General features: G+C 38.6%; 1 protein-coding gene across 12 annotated transcripts in view; it reads right to left on the minus strand.

Annotated features, from left to right (window-relative positions):
- The window catches only part of KLF12 (Kruppel like factor 12), a 591,277-nt gene that overhangs the window by 59,561 nt on the left and 508,661 nt on the right, over window positions 1–23,055 (minus strand). For all 12 annotated transcript variants that reach the window (XR_005376376.1, XM_038569736.1, XM_038569734.1 and 9 more), the window contains one exon: window positions 15,454–15,516. Coding sequence is in view for 11 of the 12 variants with exons in the window: in XM_038569736.1 (XP_038425664.1) it covers window positions 15,454–15,516 (63 nt within the window). In the remaining variant the exon portion in view is untranslated. The remainder of the gene's footprint in view (window positions 1–15,453; window positions 15,517–23,055) is intronic.

Raw genomic sequence — 23,055 nt, forward strand, 5'->3', positions numbered from 1 at the left:
AACAAGGCATGCCTGGGAGCAAACTATTGATTTCAGTGCCCCTTTCTAATTCTGTATCTGGTTCTTTCTGTCATGAGGTGGCACATAACACACATGAGGCAAAGTCAGACGTAAATGACGTCTGGATGACTGTCACTGAGGAAGTGGCTAATTAGAAGTTGGCATTTTAATAAAAATAATAGCTGACATATATGATCCTGCTCTGCCCAGACCTTTAACCCTAATTAACACATTTAAATTTCAATCTGCTGAGCTCTGAGGAGTTATTTTTGTTTATTTTGCCTCAGAGGAAAATGGTGGTGAGGAGTTTAATGATTCCCTTAAGCCAAAGAGCCAATAAATGTAGCAGACAGAATTTGAACTAGCATCCCCTGATCCCAAAGCCTCTGCTTTTTCCACTGAGTTCCCTGGACTTGTTTTTTGTTTGTTTGTTTGTTTAATATTTATTCACCCTGGGTCAGTTTTAAAGGCCTTAAGAAATTACTGGAGAACAGAAATCTACATTGAGTACTTCAGAGGCCACATCTCCCTCTGTGGCCAATTACACCGCTAGATTTGCTTTGATGGACATTTCCTATAGAGTAAACAATCTCCTCTTATTTTCATCAGGAGGCACATTCTGATGTGTGCTTTGGGACCCTGGACCCATGGCTGCTATGATCGTGGGGAGGTCCAGCTTCTTAGCTCTTAGAAAGATAAACGATTTAACTTTTTATACCAACATGGATTGACACTTTGCGCAGTGCCATTTAAAATTCAGTACCTGTTGAGCCAACTAACAGATTAAAGAGAAAAAGATATTTATTCTCTGTTCATCTGAGAATGTCATATGCCTTAATCCTGTTAAACCACAGACCCCGCATTTAAATCTTGTTCCAAATCCTATTTCCAGAGTTGTGATGTTTGTGGGTGCTCGTGTCTTTGAAGGCATGGCAATAAAAATGAGAAGATTGATTTTCAAATCCATCAATATACACAAGAAACAAAAAAGCCACTGAATTAGCACATCCAAAGGACAAAGAATTAAAAAAAAAATTACCCACACAAAGCCCATCCAGGAGGTGACCCTTTTTTATTGGACTAATTACAAGGAAATCTAAAAGGGCAAGCTTTTATTAATCAAGCTCTTTTCACTCATCCATGAAGAACTGCTAGGCAGGAAGAAAGCAAAGAGACAGGGTGTTAATGTAAGCCTGATAATTAAATTCAGAATCCAGTGGATCAGAGGGAAGGGCATATACGGAAACGTCAGGTGGAGGTAAGAACTAGAACCCTAATCCCTCATAATACTATATGGTTTGTGGAAACAAGAGAAAAGGAAAGCCATCAAATACACATTTTAAAAGCATCAATAAAAGAGGCTACATTTAAGAGAAAAGTGAACAGTGAAAATAATACCACTGAGGCATTTTGTAACATCTTGTCTTCCAGAGCATAAAGAGCTTTGCTACATAATCTCCTCCATTTATTTTCATATCATTCTTGTGAAATATAGAGGCAAGAGCAGGCATGAGGGACTCGATCTTGCCCCAGATCACATAATTAGAGAGTGACAGAACAGGTCCCAAACCTCTGAAATTCAGGTCAGTATTTTACCATTATCCTTCAAACATTTTGTCCAATGTAATAATTCTAAGCAGAGAAAGGGTAGAAATGATGTAGCCAATGTTTAAAGATGTTTCTAACATGAAAAAAAATTCTTGTTGCCCTCTGAATCTGAATATTTCTACTTGTCATAAAGTACTGAATAACGGGCAGTCCGGGTGGCTCAGCGGTTTAGCGCCGCCTTCAGCCCAGGGTATGATCCTGGAGACCCCAGATCGAGTCCCACGTCGGGCTCCCTGCATGGAGCCTGCTTCTCCCTCTGCCTGTGTCTCTACCTCTCTATGCACCCCCCCTCTGTGTGTGTCTCATGAATAAATAAATAAAATCTTAAAAAAAAAAAAAAACTAAATAAGGAATGAGAAACAGCCATGAAAAAGTGAAAGGGGAAACCACCCAAGTCGAGACCAGAGCTCTGATCCTAGCTTAAATTTGCAGTGCAATCTAAGCCTCAGACCGAGCCTGAGTTTTCCCACCGCCAAGATGAAGATGTTGAAAGAGATGATTTATTTCATTGATCAATACATATGCTTTAGCCGGCCATGCCACATGCCGTGCTGGCAACCAGGAAACGATGATCCTCATGATGGAGGGTCTCCATCTAGAGATGGCAAGGTGGGAAGATAGACACACAGGTTAAAAAAAAAAAAAGGATGACCATAAATGGTGATGAGGGTGATAGTGTGGTTCATACAGTGGCATATGATCAGAGAGGAAGAAGAGGTGGATGGAATGGGGGACTGCAGGGAAGGCTCTGCAGTAGAGAATTCCTAAACCGAATTTCTCAGAATTCGTTTTCCTGGTGAACAAGGTATTTTTGGAAAACCCACGTTCAGGGTGGCTGGAATGCAGGATCCACAGAGGCGGGAAAGCAGGAGTCTTGCAAAAGGCCTCCTTGTAAACTGTGCTTAGGGCTTGAGACTTCGGAACAACAGCAAGATCTGGTAGGATTACAAAGAGAAGAGCACCCCCCTTGCATTTTACAGAGATCACTGCAGGCATGGCAAGGACTGGATGCGCGCAGCGCCAGAAAGGGATCTGAATCCAAAGAGATCAGTTAGGCGTGTAGGTTAATAGTTCAGGCAAAAGATGCCGAGGGCATGGGGGATGAAGAGCCAACATTGGCGAGAAGTATTTAGGGGGAACAATGTTGGTTTGGGTAATCAAATGGATTTTGGTTTTGACAGAGTGGGAGTTACTATGAGGCTTCTGGCTTGGTTGAAAAATGAAGTTTTTGAAGAAAACTGGACCCGGAGAATATGAACAAATAGATGCTTATTCTAGTCCTGGTCTTAAGAAGTCAGGGGACTTGGTGTTTTGCAAAAAGATGCCTTCGTGTATCAAGAACTATTTATTCAGCTGAGATTGGATGTCTCACCAAGCAGCTCTGGGCAGGACAAATACTGGGGTAGGTGGCATTTTTAGGATGGGCCGTTGCCAGTTGCCAGTATGCAGAGGCGGGGCCAAGAAATGATTGAAAACCTCACTGTTTGCACCATGAGGACGCACGCAGGCTGCAGTAGGTGCATTGCTACAGCTTCCGTCTGATTTACCTGTGGGTACCTGGAGCTCAACCACTCCACTTTAGAACCACCAACTGATACTTTGCAAAATTTTTAACTACAGATTTTCCTCATCTCAAAAACTTTTCTGTCCCTCAGCATCAAATACAGACATACACATGCTCCCCCTTAGGAAATATCATTCCGAAGCCAATGGTGCCCCAATCTGTACCTACAGACTTGCCTTCTTCTCTAAGCTCGTGGCAACAAGGACAACTTGCTCAGACAAAAACTAGGTGGTGCCCCTGATTCTTCTCTTTTCTTCATTTTCTTCCATAAGCAATAAGCTGCTGACACGGTCTTCAAAACATAAGCTAATTTCATCTCTCTTTCTCCAGTGATACCACTCTAAATCACCATCCTTTCTCCTCAACCACTCACTGCCCCAGGCCCTTTACTCATGCCCCTGCTTCTACTCTTGTAACCCTTACTCCCCAGAACAGCCAGAGTGAGCCTTGAAAATACGTATGTGATCATTTCATTCTCCTCCTATAGCTCTCATGACACCTAGACTGTAGACCATGTGCTTCTGTCCCAGCCAACTTCTCTGACCTTATTTGTTACGCCCAACCCTCACTCACTCTGGTATGTTCCCTGAATGTTCCAAATTCGTTCCCATCCTATGGCCTTTGTTTCTAGCACGTGGAATAATTTCCCCAAGATCTTCATACAGCTGGCTCCCTCTCATCCAGCTCCCAGCGTCTGTGTCACCTCCTCTCAAGAGGCTTCTTTCTGACCAAGCCTATCAGATGGCATCCCAGTCATCTCCACTCATCTCTCTGTTAAACTTTCATCAGGGTACTCATCACTACCAAACATCTGTTGGTTGTCTATTTCACTCTACTACATGCTAAGCTCTAGAAGGGCAGAGGCCCTGTTTATCTTTTTAAATACAGCATCCTCAGAATGCAGACGAGTGGCCAGATCATTGTGGGTGCCATGATTTTACAGAATGAGGGAACAAATGAACGAACACAAATACTCTGGCAAAGTGATGATGCTACTGAGTAAAAAATAATTTCTGGCAATTTCAAGTGTTCAGGTTTGTGAAAGTGATATAGAATGTAAATACTCAAATTGCAGCTTAAAATTGAGTACGGGCTAAGAGAAAGAGCAAAGATGGCAAGCCCACAAGGCAGCTAAGCAGAGAACAGATTCAGTTAATGTGTGCTAAGGCAGCAGTAGGATTTAAAATAAACAAGGAACACTCTGATTGCTATCCTCATTTTCTAAAAGGTATTGCCAGTATGTTCTGGTATTTTCTGGAAGTCCTTTTCCCCTGAAAACCATCATCACAATCATCAACCACATTCAATCAAGTCTCCCATTCAGGAGGGGAGAGAGGGCAGACATGTAAACTCACAGACATATTCTCTTCCTATTTTCTCGCTTCGCCATGCCAATTTTGTGTTTCTTTCGTACTACAGGAGGCACCCTTCACACAGCTGACATTTGCACATAGTGCCTGCTGGGGTTGTGCTCTATGGCAGGCCTGAAAAGAGGAATCGCAGGCCAAATGTGGCAGCCCAACATTTCTGGCTGTCTAGGCTTCTTTACGAGGGAGGCTTTTCTATTAAAAATGTCATCGCAACCTAATTTTTAAAAACATCAGTGCTATGTAGAGTCAGTTCCTTATACCCAAAATGAAAATGAGCCAATCTGCCTATTATTTTTGAGACTGGTGCTGTGTTCGTTTTAGGTTTCAGCTTCACTTAGGTGAGTCTCAGGATCCCTTCCTCTGAATGGTATCCCTGGGACTCTCTGCTCTCATCTCAAAGATTTCTCTCCTACCTGCACTTCTCTGAGAGACAGGAGAGCACCAACCACATGATTCAATGCAAAGGTAGCCTTCCAGGAACTCTTGGTATACTATTAGAAAGAGATGGTGTGGATTATGGAAAATATATTCTCTATTAGGGAGGGTAATGAAGACTCTCTCAAATAACTGAGATCGTATGGTACAGGAGAAAGATTTCTGATGACTTCACATAAGTTTTTATGATCGAAAACAAGGTTATACTGTCTGCAGAAGTAGAAAAACCCACTAGGGTCAGCAATATTTCATAGGAAACACTGGCACACGGCCAACAGGGAAGGGGATAGAATGAGTCTAGTCCCACTTAGGGGTGAGGACTGAACCAAGGGGCTGCATTTCGGTTTTATGATACTTTGACATCAACGTCTACTCTCCAGATCTGGAGTGTTCACAGCAGTCTGAGAATTTACCAACTTCTGCCTCTAGGTGGCAGCAATCTCCTTCTGCTCTCAACATGGTCCTCTTTGGCCTTTGTTCCCTGCCTCCACTCTAATTCCACACTTCCTTCCCTTCCCCAAATAAATACTTCACAGCCTGTAAACTTTGGGGAGGATTACTGTAAGCTACTTTCACTGTAAGAAATCAGTCCGTTCTTGCAGCTAAGCCACAGGGTTCTTCAAAGAGTACAAAATAATTCAGGTCTAAAGTGAAAAATAATAGAAAGCGATTTTCTTTTTCCGTACCTAACAGCAAACCCCAAGGAAAAGCAGTGTTCTCCTTTAGAGTCTTCTGAGGGAAAAAAAGGCCAAGAGGAGAGGAATGGGAAAACTGAAGGAACTGGAGGGATTTCAATTTTACAATAATGTTAATTTAATTTGATGGGTGATTTTAAATCAGTGCTTTTCTAAAGGATGTAATTTGCTATATCCATTTGTGAAGGCAGTCCAAATATAGTACAGGATGAGGAGAAAAGATTTAATGATCACACAAAATCGGTGACATACAGAGTTACCCTTCTGTTTATATGGCCTTCATAGGAACTAGGGTAAACTGGCTCCATCTATATCCTAAAAAGCTATAATGTCTACTTAGATGTAATGTGTGCCCTTTCTGGAGCATGGTCTTACCCACAGATACTCATCTACTCCGGGTTCTAAAATTATATTAAGAAGGACTCAAGAAAGCTGAAGTCAACTACAGCTTCATTTGAAGCTCTAACAGATGCTAGGCATATCAGAGATTCACGCAGGTGGTAGTAAAGATTCCTTTTAAGTAAAGCTGACATGTGGCTATGGGCTAAATACTTAGGGTTTATGAAACACAAGGTGATACCAAGAAGAGTATTACCTCTTTAGCACTTTCTTCCCAAGATCTAATTTGAACAGTTTGGGTCAGACACCACGCATTCATTTAATAGAAATACTGAAGTGCAAGAAGCATAAAGACTAATTTAGTTTAAGTGACACATTTATACCAGAACCCAAGCTTGTTGACTCAAGCTTTACTCGTTCCATGGGAGGTTCTTCTGTTTTATGTATCTTATTACAATAACTATGTGTGTTTGGTTTTAAAGGCTACATTTTAAAATACACAATTCGAAGTAGGATTTCAGAGAAAATGGATGGTTTAGGGGGGGATTAGGCTAAAAAACTAAAAGTTTTAAGGAAAATGGGAGTCTATTTTGACTAACCATTGTTCTTATAACTTCTTGTAACCGTTCAATAATTGTTAACAAGATCTGAGACAAGCCACTTACTCTAGTTACAATTGCAGATTATCGGCACCATCCAAAATACAAGAAAAGGTAGGCTCCACAAAATAACATTGAAGTTCATTAACTACCTTGCATGGCAGCTTCTAGTTCACTGAATCACAGGCTGAGTCTATGGTGCTTGTTTATGAAGTGTGGTCTTCTTACCACTGATTGGTACCAGCATGGCCTCCTCCTCTGGGAAACTCATTACATGTGATCTTAGTGGGACTGTTGACCAAGGCACCCTTTCTCTCTTGGCCATGGGCTGGGAACCTGAATTGGGCTGGGGCCGATCAGACTCTGCCTCACTCTGTTGTGGTTTGGAAGAGGACATCAAGGAGCTGGAGCTGAGTCCCTTTAGGCCTACACCTGCTTATTGAATCCCATTCCAGGACCCTGGGTGCTGTCCTGCTTCCTGTGTCTCCTGGGGCCCAGCTCCACTGATTCATAACCCACCTCATGTCCTTTTCTATAAAGTTACCTTTTTGATCAAGTTGGCCAGACTCAGTCACTTTCCATTACTTCTGACAAAAGAACCTCACCTGATAAAGGAGACTAAGGTGACTGAAAATTCAGACAAAGGCAATGGCTACCAGTAGACAGTGGGTTCCAACAGAGTCTGGAGCCCTTCAGCTCCCTATTTATTTTTAAGATTGATTTATTATTTTATTTCATTTTAATTAGTTAATTAATTTAGAGGGTGAGCAGACGGAGGGGCAGAGGGAAAGGGAGAGAATCCCAAGCTGACTCCCTGCTGAGCATGGAGCTGGAGGCGGGGCTCCATCACATGCCCTGGAGATCATGACCTGAGCTAAAAACAAGAGGAGCCAAAATCAAGAGTCCACAGTTAGAGGACTGAGGCACTCAGGTACCCTCCTCTAGCTCCTGCTTAACTGTGGGCCTAATGGAACAGGTGTGACTAAAACTGGTATGCTCTCGGCAGATATTAACTTTTTGGATAAATGTATCACATACTATCTATTGCTCTCTTAAAACTGATTAGAATATATTAATTATGAGGTTATTGATCCTCCCTTACATAACCAGTGCTGTACTAAGAAACATAATAAATAGCTAATTTTAAGGAAATGACTAGGAAACTTTATGAAAATCTAATAGTCAGCTGAGAAAAATCATAATACGGTGAGAATATATTTAATTTTGAAAGTGTTACTTCACTGTCCATGTACAAAGAAATCTCCACAGCTAGAAAGATGATATTGCAAATATGACTGATAAATGAAGATCAAAATAGTACTGACACATCCAGCATTCTCACAGGGATAGCCCCTTAAGATCTATCATCCTGCAGTATTCCTAGCACTCGAGAATACAGTAGGATTTTTGATTGGGTCCCAATATTAGTCATTACATCTTTCAAATATCTATTTAGAAGACAACTATGATTAGCCAATGTTTCATTCCAAATAAATTCACTGAAAAATACTATGAATGACTGAAAAAGAATGTGACTTTTCTAGATATGGAGATTTCTCCATAAATATGTGGAACGTGAACTTACAATTATATAAAATAAGGTCTTTCTTCATTTTAATTTGATATATTAATTAAACATGGTTTGTACTGGTACTGTCAGAGACACACATTTTTTCATACTGGAACACAGTTTTACTCTGTGTTATTCATTAATGACTGCTGCATACCCTTGTTCTTCATGTTTCCTTATAACACATCATTATTTTAAAGTCCTACTTCTGAACAGGTTTAACAGGGAGGAGAATGTGATAGAGAATAATGCACACTGTACAATTTAAAACTCTATAAAAAGCTATGGTTTAAGTAGCTTCCCCAAAGTAACTCGTGATTTCAGATTGTGTAATTTGAAATATCCTTAACCAGCCTAAAAAGATAACAATTATCTGAAAAATATTATAAATCCCAGAATTATAAACAATTCACTTTTTTATTTTACTTTAGCTTACTTTGGATATAATTTGCACTTCTTTTTCTGGTTTCCTAACATGGAACCTTAGATTAGATTACTGATTTGGGATCTTTCTTATTTTCTAATAAATAGATTTGATGCTACAAATTTCCTTCTAAGCACTGCTTTTGATGCATTTCACACATTTTGGTAAGTTGTGTCCTCATTTTCATTGACTTAAGAATATTTTTAAATTTCTTTTAAGTGATCTTCTGTGACCCCATGTGTTATTTAGAAGTGTGTTGTTCAGTCTCCATGAATTTTTGGATTTTCCGAACAAGTCCTTTTGAATACTGAACTAATATTCCTTGGTTATGCTAAAATTAGATAATAAGGGGCACCGGGCTGGCTCAGTTGGTGGAGCATGTGACTCATGATCTCTGAGTTGTGAGTTCAAGTCCCACGCTGGGGGTAGAGATTACTTAAATTAAAAAAAAAAAATTGTTAAGAAAAATAAAAAAAGGGGTGCCTGGGTGGCTCAGTGGTTGAGTGTCTGCCTTTGGCTCAGGGTGTGATCCTGTGGTCCCGGGATTGAGTCCCACATCGGGCTCCCTGCATGGAGCCTGCTTCTCCCTCTGCCTGTGTCTCTGTCTCTCTCTCTATGTCTCTCGTGAATAAATAAATAAAATCTTAAAAAAAATAAAAACAAAAAAATAAAATTAGTTAATAAAACAGAAATGTTTTATTACATGATAGTGGCACACCTCGACTACGGTGCTAGGAAGATCCCGGGAATCAATAGAGTCCAAAGACAGGCATTATAGGTTCTTCCATCAGGTTTTCAATAAGACACTAATGTGCTTCTGAGTAGCAAGCCAGGAAAAACAAACTCCTCTTGGACTTTAATAGAAAAATGTCTCAGAAGCGGTGACCTTTATGGCTCAGCATGATCTTATAGTCCTAATTTTTCTATAATTAAGAAAATAATTGCAGAAAATAACCTTCTTTAATTTTTTCCCCCAAACCATCTCTATTGTGACTGAAGCAATACTAGAGACAAAAACCAGCTGATACTAACAGGAATGTGAAACACTTTTATCATGAGGTTTCTTGCTGAAATTCTGGGTAATGGAGAATTCAGGAAAATTAGACCAAAGGTCCTTAATAAGGTCAACCTGAAAAACAATATACAAGTTCAAAGTACACATAATTGTTACCAAGTTATGAGGAGGTGGTGGAAGTAATTACAGAATTTAACAGCTGAAACTGGATTATAACATATCAAAAGATGTGAATTTGGAGGGAATTAAAATGTAGCAACACCCTGGAGGCACTTCTTTTCATTGTAATTCAGTATGAATACAGGGTACTTGCAAACTGGTTCACGATTACGTGAACTATGGCCCATTCTCCGAATCTGTTATCAAACACTGGAGAGAGCAAGCTTCCAAACTAATCTAAAGGCAATGTGCTATTACTTATTTGCCAACAAGTATGGATTAAAAAAACCCATGAGGCCTGGCAGGCCATTCTGGAAACTACAATTTACACATATTAATGTCCGTACATATTATGATAATTTTTGCTCTGTAAACCAAGAAGCAAAGCGGTGGAATGCTCTGGTAATTAAATAACATAATCAATATTATCTATAAATAATGAGCATGCAAGGATCTATAGGATGCTGAGTAAGCACTCTGGCAAAGAGCAACTGCCATCTGTTGGGAGTGGGCTATGATGTCTTCATTAGGGCCATTCTTATATTTTCCTTCTCTCCCAGAATCACACCAGGGTTACGAGAATTTCCCAGAGAAAACCTTCTGCTTAACTGGTAATGAATTAAGTACCTACCTTACTTAATCATTAGCTCTACCCATAGGTAGCAACTGTTACGGCAGCAGAAAAACGACTGGACAGGTTTGTAGAGACCTGAGTTTATGCCCATCTCTGACATGTTATCGTGCTATCTTTGGGCCTCTACTTCTACATGTGGAAAGTGAGACAGTGAACTAAACTTGATGATGTTTACATTTCCTTCAGCTCCGAAATCGATTCCTACATTTGGAAATGCTCTGCCCCTCCCTCAAGGACTAAGTTCTCCATCAGCTTTCTGACAGGTTTCCAGTATTGACAATTCCAGTGCCTTCCTCTGTGAAGGCAAAAGTTTTAAACAAGAAGTGTTCTTATTTTTATGACAAAGATACATACTAGTTATCTTTCAGAAAGATTCTGTGAAATCACATCTAACTTTTGCAACTATGCATTTAAATATGAGTTCGTTGTAGCACTATACAGCCAACAATAAAACATCGCAGTGCAAAGTTTCTTTTCTACTATCTACAAAAATTTGTGACATGGAACTTTGTCATATCCAAATATGAAATGTGATTCACATTCAGAATGTGTCATAATTTGCATAGTTACACTATTAAAACTGGAGCCTCTTGGTGTATACAGCTATATAACATCTCAGGCATGTTGGTAAGAAATAAACCATAATTGAGACGGGTGGTAACAGCATCCAACTGGTTAGAACAAATTACTTCTATTTGCTGATAATTCCTGTTAATAATACTTTATTTTCTATGCCACTATATAAATAGCCCATAAAAATCTCTATTACGTAATGTCCACTGCCACTCTTGCATAAGAGCCCTCGATGGATGGTGTGGGCGCACAGCATAACCACCGCCATGATGATCACCAAAGAACAATATAAACCCAAGTCTTCTAAAACTTTAGGAAAATAGCAGGGTCAAGGCTGGAGTGACAAGAAGAGAAGAAGGGTGAAAAGCTAAAAATGAGCATATACCAATGAATATGTCTTTGGAACACTGATCCAGGACATTTCTGGAGCCTTAAATCAACTTCAGAGACATTTCCCACTACATCTCTCCCTGTCCTGCTCCAACCTACACATACACACCAAACACAGGTTCCAGATGTCTATTACATTTTTGAGAATAAAAATACAGAGGGATGCACATGGAAACAGCCACTCTCTGCGGACTGATAGCAGAATATAATAGCTTCATACCAAAAGATCTGTAAAGAAAGTAAATCTATCTGCACATTCAACTCTCTAATAAACCGGTCGCACTTCCCCCCAATGGAACAAAATAGTTTTTCCTGCATTATTACATGCGAGAAAGAGTGGTAAATGCTCTACTCTAAAAAAGGTCTTTATAGTTATTGGAGAAAGGAAGGTATGATTACCTCTGCCTAGGATCAGTGGTGAAGGAAACAGACAGATGTGCCCATGAAAGAGAATGAAATTCACACGCTGAACCTCATAGGCTTCATCAATCTTCAAATCGACAAATATTACTATAGTGGGTGGCAGGGAGGGGAGAGCCATTCTAAGGGACGGAGTTTATGTCCAGCTGGATTGCTATCTTTGATTAATTGAATATTAAATGAGTTGTACAATGATCTCATGTTCTTTACAAGGGTGCTAACATATCTGTCATGAAGTTCTTATTGACATTCTTTAATCCCTGGAAGTTAGCAGATAGTTACAGCAAACCTGGCTCGATCCTAACATCTGTCACTGTACCCATTACATCCTGGTGCTTTCATCTCCTCCCTGGATGTACATTTGTTACCACATTTTCTTTCCATTCAAGCAGGTTTGTTTGCCTTGAACAGACTTTCTTTTCCACAGATTACTTCAGTTCCAGAGAGAAGAAATGCTGCCATAGGAATGAGGCCAGTGGATGCATCCTCTCATATTAACATTATGCAAAGGAAAACACTACTTAAAATTTTAAACTGTCTTTACTCAATAATAAACACTGGTTTCATAGCTCAACCACAGCCACTGACATTTATAACCTACCAATTGTCATGCATTTCCTATGCATAACTTATAAGTTCAAATCTTTTCATGTTTTAGTGAAGCTTTATTGCTTTTCTAATGAACAATGTTCTTTTAACTGATTGGAGCATTTGCTAACCCAACTTTACAAAATCATCCAGCATCACTCACATACAGTGTTTGCAGATCTAACTCAAACCAGAGCCAAGCTAGTGTCGAATTTATCTTATAATTCTAAATTATCCCAAACTTCTTTTGGGGGAAGTTCTTCTTTTTGGGAAACAGTCACTTTCCCTTTATCTCCATTGCTGGCGTGAGTATTTAAAGTTTCTGAATTTCCAGAGCCAATCTTTCACAAAGAAAAAGCAAGCGTTTATCACTGAACTACATGTAGATGCTGGGTGAGTCACTGGGCTTCTTCCTAGCCAGCTGATTTATTTCCATATACCAGTTGCATAGCATTTACTTCAGGAAAATTCAAAGTAGTGTATATATATATATATAAAATAGGAATTTTAACCAACTTACGACCAAATAAAGCACATGATTTAAATTCATGTATGTTCCTACTGTAGTTAATTTAGAAATGTCCCAGGTCCTTTAACACAAGTTTCAATATATAATGGAAGCAATAACTCAACCCTCTGCTTTTCCTACTAATTCTGGGTCTTTGCTCAGAAACCTTCTCTGGGATAGATTTTCTAAAAGTTCTCCTTCTTGATACTTTTTCTCTTCTGCACTATCCATTCTCGAATTGATCTTAAATAGAATTGATAACATTTTCCTCTGATATATTTCCTTAGTGCATTATCCACATTTCATTACGTATTATATGTTGTTTATATAACATTGTGTATTATATGTGCGACATCACACACACACACACACACACACACACGCATACACTACCCCTCCCTCACCTTCAAGAGAGCGAGCCCCTCGAGGACAGAAACCATGTTTTATTTATCTTTCTAATCTAGTGCTTTTCACAGTGCCAGGGACTGTAAATAAATGTTGCTGAATAAATAAAAGTTGAATTTTCTCAAGGCTAGTAGTAAAAATCCTTTTTGTTTTTCATGGATTACTTCTCTGGAGATAAAAGTGGTTTAAACTTACTAACCAAATAACATGCTATGAATTATGTAGGAACAAGTTACCATTACTCCAATACTTCAGAAAGGAAGCGTGAAGGAAAGAATATTTGTTATTTACTCAGTAATCCACATTTAGCCATTGAGAAATCAGTTGTTAGAAAATGGATATGCTAACTGGCAATGCTGTACTGTATTCCTTAGTTGATGTTACTCACTTGAACGTCTCATATTCTCTGTATGTTCTAAAGTTTCTTTAGTACAGTATGCCTTGTACTGAGAAGGAATATCAATTCTGTGCAGTCAAGAAAGAACCTGCTTCTCCTTTCCCTTTTGTGTAATGGGCATCAGCATTATTATTCTCTTAGCTTTCCAGGTTTAACAGGGGACAATATGCTTTAGCGACTGTGAAAAACCATGAAGGATGCCCCTGCTTTTAGACAGTGTAGAAGCAAATGGCTATATTCTCTGTGCTCCATTTCCCCCTCTGTGAAAAAGAAAAGCATAATATTTAACAACATCACCAAGCTATTGTGAGGGTTAATTAGATTTAATGGGGGAAGGGAGGTGAGTTGATTACACACTATTCAAATTCAAAGAATCATTATTTTGTGTCTAAAAATAATCCTGATTTAGGAATAAAATTAATTTGGAAGCTCAGTCTTTGGTAATCATCTTCCCATACTTAAAAAAAGCCATAGTTTTTAATCAAAATCCCATTCTAAATACAATCTAGTGAAGTACAAATGGAGATCTGTGAATTTCCATTCACTTTTTAAGTAATACGGTGCATGGTTCACTTTTTTTTTTCCTTTTTTTTTTTTGAAGATATATTATGTGTAGAAAAGTTAATTTTTTGTAATGGAGTAAACAAATCTAGTACATTAATTTTTTGTTTCACAAGAAACATTTGTGAAACACTTTAAATTGCATCTTTAAAGAATTCATAGACAATGTTTTGTGACTGTAATAATTTTTCAGGTCATTTCTGATAAGTTCTATCTATCTATTTATTTCAAGAACTAGTCAGTCAAAGATCTTTGACCTGTGTTATAATCCCTGGACCTAATGAATGTTACCTTCCATGGGAAAGCAGATTTTACAGATGTGAGTAAGGATCTTGAGATGGAAGAGGATTCCAGGCTATGTAATGGGGCCTGAGGTACAATCACAAATGTCTTTGTAAAAGGAAGGCAGAAAGAGATTTCACCACAGAATGGAAGGATATAATGTGGTGACATGGGAAGCAGAGGGGGAAAGGTATGTGATGTGGGGCCGTAAGCCAAGCACTGAGAATAGCCTTTGTAAGACAGAAAAGGCCAGGAATGGATTCTCCTCTGGAGCCTCCAGAAGGAATCAACTGCACTGACACCTTGATTTAGCCCATAAGACTCCTTTTGAACTTCTGATCTCCAGAACTTTAAGAGAATAAATGTGTATTGTTTTAAGCCAAAAAGAGAGAGACAGAAGAAAGAAAAAGAAAACAAAAAGGTCTTCATTTGCCCTAAAATTAAAATAAAGAAAGAAAATCCCTGGATATTTATAGCTAAGATGAGAAAAAAAATCATCTAAATAGTAATCATCAAAATTAATGTAATAGATTAATTTACAATGAAAATCTTTATAAGAAGTGGAAAATGGTACCTGAGAAAAATCTGAGTTATTGCTTAAATCTCACTAGAAAACTTACAATATCTTCAACAAAAGAGAAACATTCTTTAAAAATATAACAGTGGATAATCCTGGAAAATATGCCATATCTGTTAGAAGAAAAATGTCTCAGTTTTTGATGAGTGAAGAGCTTTGGCTGAGAAGGCACTTTACTGCTTCTATTTAGAACTTTCCAAAGGAAAGGGAGACTATATAATTCAGTTAGTAGAAATGTATTCTCTATTGAGAAGCAAAAATAATTCTCTTCTGTTTTAATACCACCCTATTAAGACTTTCCATAAGACTTACAAATTTTTATAACAGACTATATACTCACCAAGCAAACTTCTGATTATTCATTCGATTACCCCGGACCCTTGATACTGGGGACGGATGTACCCTGCAGGTAGATGAGAATAATCCAGTCATTAAAAAAAGCACATTCCCGATTACAAATGAACAAATGGAAAAAAAAAAAAAAGAGCTGGTTTATATAAATGATCTCTTGCTTAATATAAAATGCCCCAGAACTTAATCACCTCTTAGTAAATGAACATAGTTAAATTCCTATGCATGCAAACCTGCATTCTCTTTCCTTTGGTACCACTTTTAACATAACAATGGCTTGTCGCAATGTTCACTGTGAGGACCTCCAAAACAGGATCACCAGTTTTAATCCAATGACAGATTCATTCAGTCCAACAAAAAGTTACTGACTAGCTAATCCCTGCCAGGTTTAGAAGTGGGTAAAATAATATAAGGTATGGTGTTTGCCTACAATGAGTCCCTTCTGCTACCTCTTCCCAGAAGTGATACAGAGACAGTACGTGCACAGACCAAGTCAACTATTGGATTTTAAGCCCTAAAAAGCAAGATAATGAAGGAGATCAGGATACACTATCCCAAAATATGCTATTTTGGCATAAGAATTATTATCAGCAGAAACCAAGTAAGAAACAGTAGACCTAGGAGGAACGCTCTACTTTCCCTTTATATGTGTAAAAAACAAGGACACGAATTTCCCTTTTGTAAAGGAAACTTTCCTTTGTAAAGGTGCCCCCCTCCCTGCACTTCCAATACCAGGAAGAAGAGTGCAACACACAACTCTTTATACCAGATGTGATACTGAGATAGGTCTGCATAAACAATCCTTATTTATCATTAGTTTCTCCCATCCTAGTCAATCCCCCCCTTTTCTTTTGACTAGTCACTTCTACACAATTTATCACTCTTTGTTAAAATGGTATAGAAGATCCAACTTTTACCACCCTTTTGAGTCACTCATCACAGAGCATTCCTGCAAGTATGCATGCTGCATATGTAAACAGGTTTTTCTTCCCCTCCTTTGCTAATCTGCCTTTTGTCAGTTTATTTATTTAGACTTTTGTCAGTTTAATTGCAAGCCTCAGACACAGAAAGTAGAAAGATAGAAGAAAAGGGTCTTGGTTTTCATTTTTTTTCCTCCCCCCACAGTAACTTCATCCAAATGTCCAGGAACAGAATCTGAGGCTGGGGGAAGAAGGAAGGGTTGACAGTTATTTCAAGGAGAAAGTTTTCTAGATGTGATGCTCTCTGTAGCTGGGTTTTGAGGAAGGTAGTCAATTCAAAAGCTGAGCTCAGCAATGGAGAAGTAAAAACGATATCGCCTTATAAATTTCCTGGGTTAGAGTCATCCACTGGAACAGCTTATATTTCCAAGAACTGCTGATATCTTCCAATCAGGAGCTAGCTGCTGAACCTCCACCCCTTTGTGGGTCGCTAACTGGCAACACAATACGTCTTACTTCCTGCTTCCTTGTGGCCAACTTCCTGCTTTGTTCTATCTTTACTGGAATTAGTGAGAACTAGGCAGTCTTTCAGCTTGTGTTATCGTTATGTCCCACACATCTTTCTTATTTATGGGAAGGAAAACAGAAATTGTAAACGGGTCTTTAAGTCTCATCAGAACCAACGGCTCCAAGGTTCATTAGAACTCAGTTCTCCATAGTTGTTTAGCAAGTGAAAATCATTTTAAAACAGATAGTACCATTCCAGCCCTGAAGAAGGGCCAAATGCAAACTTTCTGTAAATCCAGAGCCAGACTGCACTTTGCACTAGGAAGGCTTATTTCTTCCAACATCCCTTATTAACATTCTTTTCCTCACAGCACTTCTCAATGGCTGCTGCAGCTGAGCTGCTCAGCACAGATTTTCTGCTCTGCATGGGGGAGGGGATGTTAATTATGCAGAAAGATGGAGAGAGGCCAGACAGCCCCTCTGGTGAACTGTCTCATTCAAGCACGGCCCACTTCCTGCTGTTTTGCAGCTACAAGGATCACCTGTTGGTCTTGGCATCTGGCCAAACTGGGGCCTAGCGGAAATGACAGACTCAGCTAGAAATGAAAGCCAGCTCCTATTCCGGCACCCCAAATTGGGGAGAGAGAAAAAGCATGCAATAGAAACGCATAAGAATTATACAAAAGGTAGCGTGGCTCATTTTTTCTTCTCTTTTCTTATTTCTTTCAGTTGTTCTGCTTGGAATACAACCATCAAAACGGAATTATGAGCCAAAAAATATCTCCCCAACTAAATCTCCTGATCCAAGGGACATACAGGAAGTCATCCTAACCTTCCCTACAGCCTCACTAGGCTGTCAGAGTCCTACTACCTATATAAAGTTCTAAGGAGTGATAGACTGACTGCTCACGATTCTTTAATTCACTCCACATCCTTTATTCCTTCTCCTTAACCTTCACATTTCCATTTATCGTAATTCCATCAGGTGAAGCTTGATGATGGAAGTATTCTCTTATTGATGCTTCTCATTCCATCTATCAGTGGAGAAAAACGAGCCCATTTAACTTATAATTACAGTATTCTTCTGGTATTTGTATCTTTTCATTGATCCATAGATCAAATACTGTAAGTCAGTAATTTTCTATCATGGTTTAACAATCTAAAAGAATATATGTGGATATGAACAAATAATTACATGGTTTCTTAAATTAAAACGGTAAAACAAGAAAGCTTTCCCCCACCCTACTGAAAAGGAGTAAACTGACAACACGGAGCATACTTCATTTGATAAAGTAGACAGACCATAAAGGTTTGCATTTCAGCTATCCCCAAATTTTACTTCTTCAAAAGGATACGCAGGGTTTTTGTGAGCTCAGGCTACACTGTGGCACTTCTGGCCATCGCCGCCCTTCTTTCCACATATAGCAGCCAGGCAGGTAGCAAAGTCAAAACCCCAGTAGGAGAAACCACCACCTAATCTGCATGTCATGCATTATTCATGACCTCCTGATTCCTGCACCTGCATCTAGGCAGGAAGCTTGCAGGGAATGTTCATTATTCTTCTCTTAGCCTCACACAGGCTCGATTACTGCTAAGCCACTTTGTTCTGTAACTAAGGGTTTCAGGCCTTAGTACTAACCGCTGGATATGAAAAGAAAAAAAATCGCCAAGCTAAAGAAAAGAGCAATTTGGGTTGTTGTGCAACATGCACTGAATCCTACAATGTGCTCTTCTGAGACTGACAGTTAATGTCAGATGGAAATGCTCACATTTGGTGATTTACATTACATAGAAAAAAAAGGAAGCCATACCATTAAGGCCATGTATACCAACTGTTCTATTTACATACACTTACTCATCTAAGGCAGACAGCATGTTTATAACTGTGCCCAACACAGGGCTTAATTTAGCTTCTCTGCTAAGCATGTGAGAACTTTTTAAATATCTTAATACAAAAATGGTTCTTCCTTCTTTGGATATAAGTTCCAAAGAATCTGACCCCCAAATCTTGTATTTTAATGACTAATATTTATAGTAAGTCAAGAGGATACAATCGCTCTGTTCTTCCTAAAGGTTTTATGAACCTTCCTTAATGGCTGGTGGCTGGAGGTAGGATGTGAAACGCAAATACTCAAATTACTGATTACTAATGAACTGCTGGGGGAGGATACCATCTTTCTTTTCACTATTCCCACTACAGAAAAGCTATGCCAACTTAAATTCAATCTTATAGTCCCAAATCAAATTAGAAATGATGTGGTTAAGAGTACAAACTGTGGAAACAGCCTGCCTGGGATTGAATTCCAGCTCCACCATTTACCAAGAGAGTCATGTCATCTTAGGGCAAGTTACCTAACCTCTCTGGGCTTCAATTTTCTCATCTGTACAAATGGAGGCAGTAATGTCAGCCACCTCCAAGGGCTGTGAGAGTTAAATGAGTTAATAGTTGTAAAGTGTTCAGAACAGTGCTTGGTACTCAGGAAGCAGTCAATACATGTTGGCTATTATCACCAGCAGTGTTGATTGGATTGGAAAGGATGGAAGATGAACCTGGAATATCCAATTAATTCCAGAGGATTGAGACAACAAATGTGCTTTAGAGACCTGCAGTCTTTAACTACCATGCTTATATGACTTCACTAAAGGCAAGGAAATAACAAAGAGAAATGAACCCATGTAGAGTAATAAGAACCAACTACTGTGGTTTCTAAGGTATGGCTTACTCCCCGACATCTAATTTTTCTGTTCTTTATTAGAAGATCTATCTTCTGTTTACTAAATTGCATCATAGTTCAGTTACGTCCCATTCAAGAACAAGTCAGTAATCACACCAATACACAATCATTCCATTTACTAACCCAGCTATGTGCCAGATACCATACTAAGTACATCAGACACATTACCTTATTTTATCCTCATAATCTTATTATCCACATTTCTTTGAGAAAATAGCTTAGAAGAGTTAAGTAACTTGCCAGGGTGACATAGCTAGTGAACAGCAAAATTGGAACTCTAACAGTATGTCTGACTTGTCTTACTTCACATTATCATCCAATCCTATGAACTCATATATATTCCTCCTACACTACCCGAAAGGATGCAATAAAATGAATTAGTACCAGGGGTTTTAATGAGAGATTTTGTATTTATTGAAGGCCATTTGAATATGTTATAGTTTAAGTAAATGCAAAGTGAAAGTACTAGTTTTCCTGACCTAAATTTGGCACTGGACGAAATATTAAGCATGCAAGTGCTCACAAGAAAGTCACAGTAATGTAACTACTGACCTCCCTTCAACTGATTATGAAAATTTCTTGTGTTGCTATTTAAATACATAATACACCACACATGTAAGTTTTAGATGGTATAATTAATTCTAACTATGCCCACTTCCTTGCTTCCCATTTTTTCTAGAACCCAATTCAATCTAATTTCAAAGATGAAACCATCTTTGTCATGGGGATCAATGGCCTCCATGTTTTCAAATCTAACAGTTAATTCTCAGTCCTCATCTCCTCAAACTCTCAGTACTAACTGATGTAGCAGATCATTCCATCCTGAAAAGCTTTCTTGGCTCAGTATCAGGGAAATTCTTCTGCCTTTCCTCCTCTTCCTTTTTTTTTTTTTTTTTTTATTTAAACTTTGTGTGAACCTTTCTCTTCTCATTTGTCTGGACCATAAATGTTGGCGTGGCCTGGGCATAACCATAGAAGGGATATCGTCCCTTCTGTAGGCCTTATGTGCCATCCATATTATAACTCAAATTTCTATCTCCAGCCTAATCTCTAGATCTTCTCTGAAAACTAGACTCGGGTTTTGCAATCACATCTTTTTCAAAACAAAATTTTTAAAGGTGTTTCTTTCCTTATCTTCCCAGATGTAAAATGGCAGCATCATTCACCTAGTGGCAATGTTGGAATAATACTAGGGTCCCTTTATGCTCTCATTCCTATGTTCGAATGCCTACTTAATACTGAGAAAAAACAGAATAACCTATAAGTTCACAGACCAATAAAATATTTTTTGTAGGTAATTACTCATCTAGCAAGAGTACAGATTTTCATTATCAAGATCATGGGCAGTTACAATGTACAAATATTTTCCACTCTTTAGTCCATTTTTACAATTTTATAATAAAATTATTAGCCCATATTTTTATCCATAAATTGTTTCATTTATTCAATATAATACACACTTTAACACCTTGGTTTACTACATTTGTGGAAGGACAGATTAATCTAGAAATAATTCCACAGTAATTTGTAAATATCAGAATTTTCCCGTGCACAATCACATGAGAGATAATTTTATTTTTATTTTATTTTTTTAAAGATTTTATTTATTATTTATGAGAGACACAGACAGAGGCAGAGACATATACAGAAAGAGAAGCAGGCTCCTGCAGGGAGCCTGACGTGGTACTTGGATCCCAGGACCCTGGGATCATGTCCTGAGTCGAAGGCAGACATTCAAGCACTGAGACACCCAGGCATCTCGAGAGACAATTTTAAAGTAATTCTTGGTATTGCTTCCTTCTTATACATAGTTGTACTCAATACAAGTTCTCATGATTGCTCAGGTTAGTTTGGATGTTTTATTCAACAATACATGCACTATACTTGACCAAATAAAAATGTATGATTCCAGCATTTAAATTAAGTGAGCCCTATTTATTCTCAGCTTTTATCAAGCTAGTGATTAGATGACCATTAGCAATGACATCTATTTTTTAAAGGTTCTTTTTTCCCTCTCATTATACTGTAGTCTCTCTCTCTCTTCTGCAAAGCCACTGATGTTATTTTTAGAAGAGTGGCCTAACCTTAAACATCATACTGAATTAACATAATTTTTTTACTGTTTACTTACAACTGCATAAATTTTGTTAAAAATGTAGTGTTTTGAAGGGAACAACATGTATTTCTGCTATATATAAACAGAATGAGGGATTCTAGAAAGAGACCATTTGGTTTGCACAATTACATCATATTAATTAATCCCAGCCTCATCGCTCAGCATCTCCAACTTGCTCTCTCTCTGTCAGTGACACTGAAGATTCTCTGCCTTCTCTTACTACCTGGTTAGCAGATGTTCAATTCTAAGAAGCCATCCCAATCTCCAGGTCTAGGTCAACTTGCACTAAGTTCTCTCAGCACGTGTACTTAGCACATGGTAACTGAGGATGACACTTGTTTGTATGTTTAGTTTATTTTGTCTGTCTCTACAAATGGACAGTACGCTTTAAGGGGGACAAGGGAGCTTTTCTTTTTTTGCTCACTGTCCTATCTCTATTACCTGACACAAAATGGGCACTCAACAAATAATTACTGCTTGATTAGACCAGTTTCCCTACTAGACTATAACTTCTGGGATGGATGGCAATGGTCATGTCTAAGTCACCACTGCATCCTCAGAGCTCAGTATATAATTATTAGCAAATAAACGTGGGACTAAGGAGTTAGTAACTGGGGCAGTCAGCTGGAGAACACTAATATCAATCTTTACTGCTCAGAGCCATATATGCATCACTCACATCTTCAACCAACATTTATTGTATACCTACTACTTATTCATTAATTCAAATATTAATTGGACCTCTATTGTGTCAGACACCATTGTAAGTTCTTCAATACTGTGAAATGTGCTGGATGAGGGAATATTACATCTACACAAACATGATACGACCTAAGGGAGCGTGCAGTACAACCATGAGTTTGGACAATAAATGGCCAAGGTAGCAGATAAAAGGGGCGTCTGAATTAATTGAGCTTTGGAGGAGACCTGGAAGTTATTACCCTAGGAAATATGGAGAGGCATTGAAGGGATAGAAATGTCCAAGGACCAAAACTAAAAATTGTTCTGGGTGACTAGAGTAAAGGGTTTGGCAGGTCGGTAGGGGAAGGAGATTTTGTAGTAATAGGGCTTGATCAGGGAAGATCTTGTGTACTATGCTAAACAGTTAACTCAAAGAGTTAAAGGACAATGACCAAAGGCTTTTGAAGTCAGAACTGACACAATCAACTTTGTGTACTAGAAAAGTCACATTGGCAGGAGGGTAGAGAGTGGTCTGAAGAGAATGAATCATTACGCAGGAAGAATCACTGGAGGTCTACTATACAAATGTTGCCAAAGCAGGATCTAAGATGGCAGCAGTGGGCAGAGAGGAG

The sequence above is a fragment of the Canis lupus genome, chromosome 22, assembly GCF_011100685.1.
Source record: "Canis lupus familiaris isolate Mischka breed German Shepherd chromosome 22, alternate assembly UU_Cfam_GSD_1.0, whole genome shotgun sequence".
NCBI lineage: Eukaryota > Metazoa > Chordata > Mammalia > Carnivora > Canidae > Canis > Canis lupus.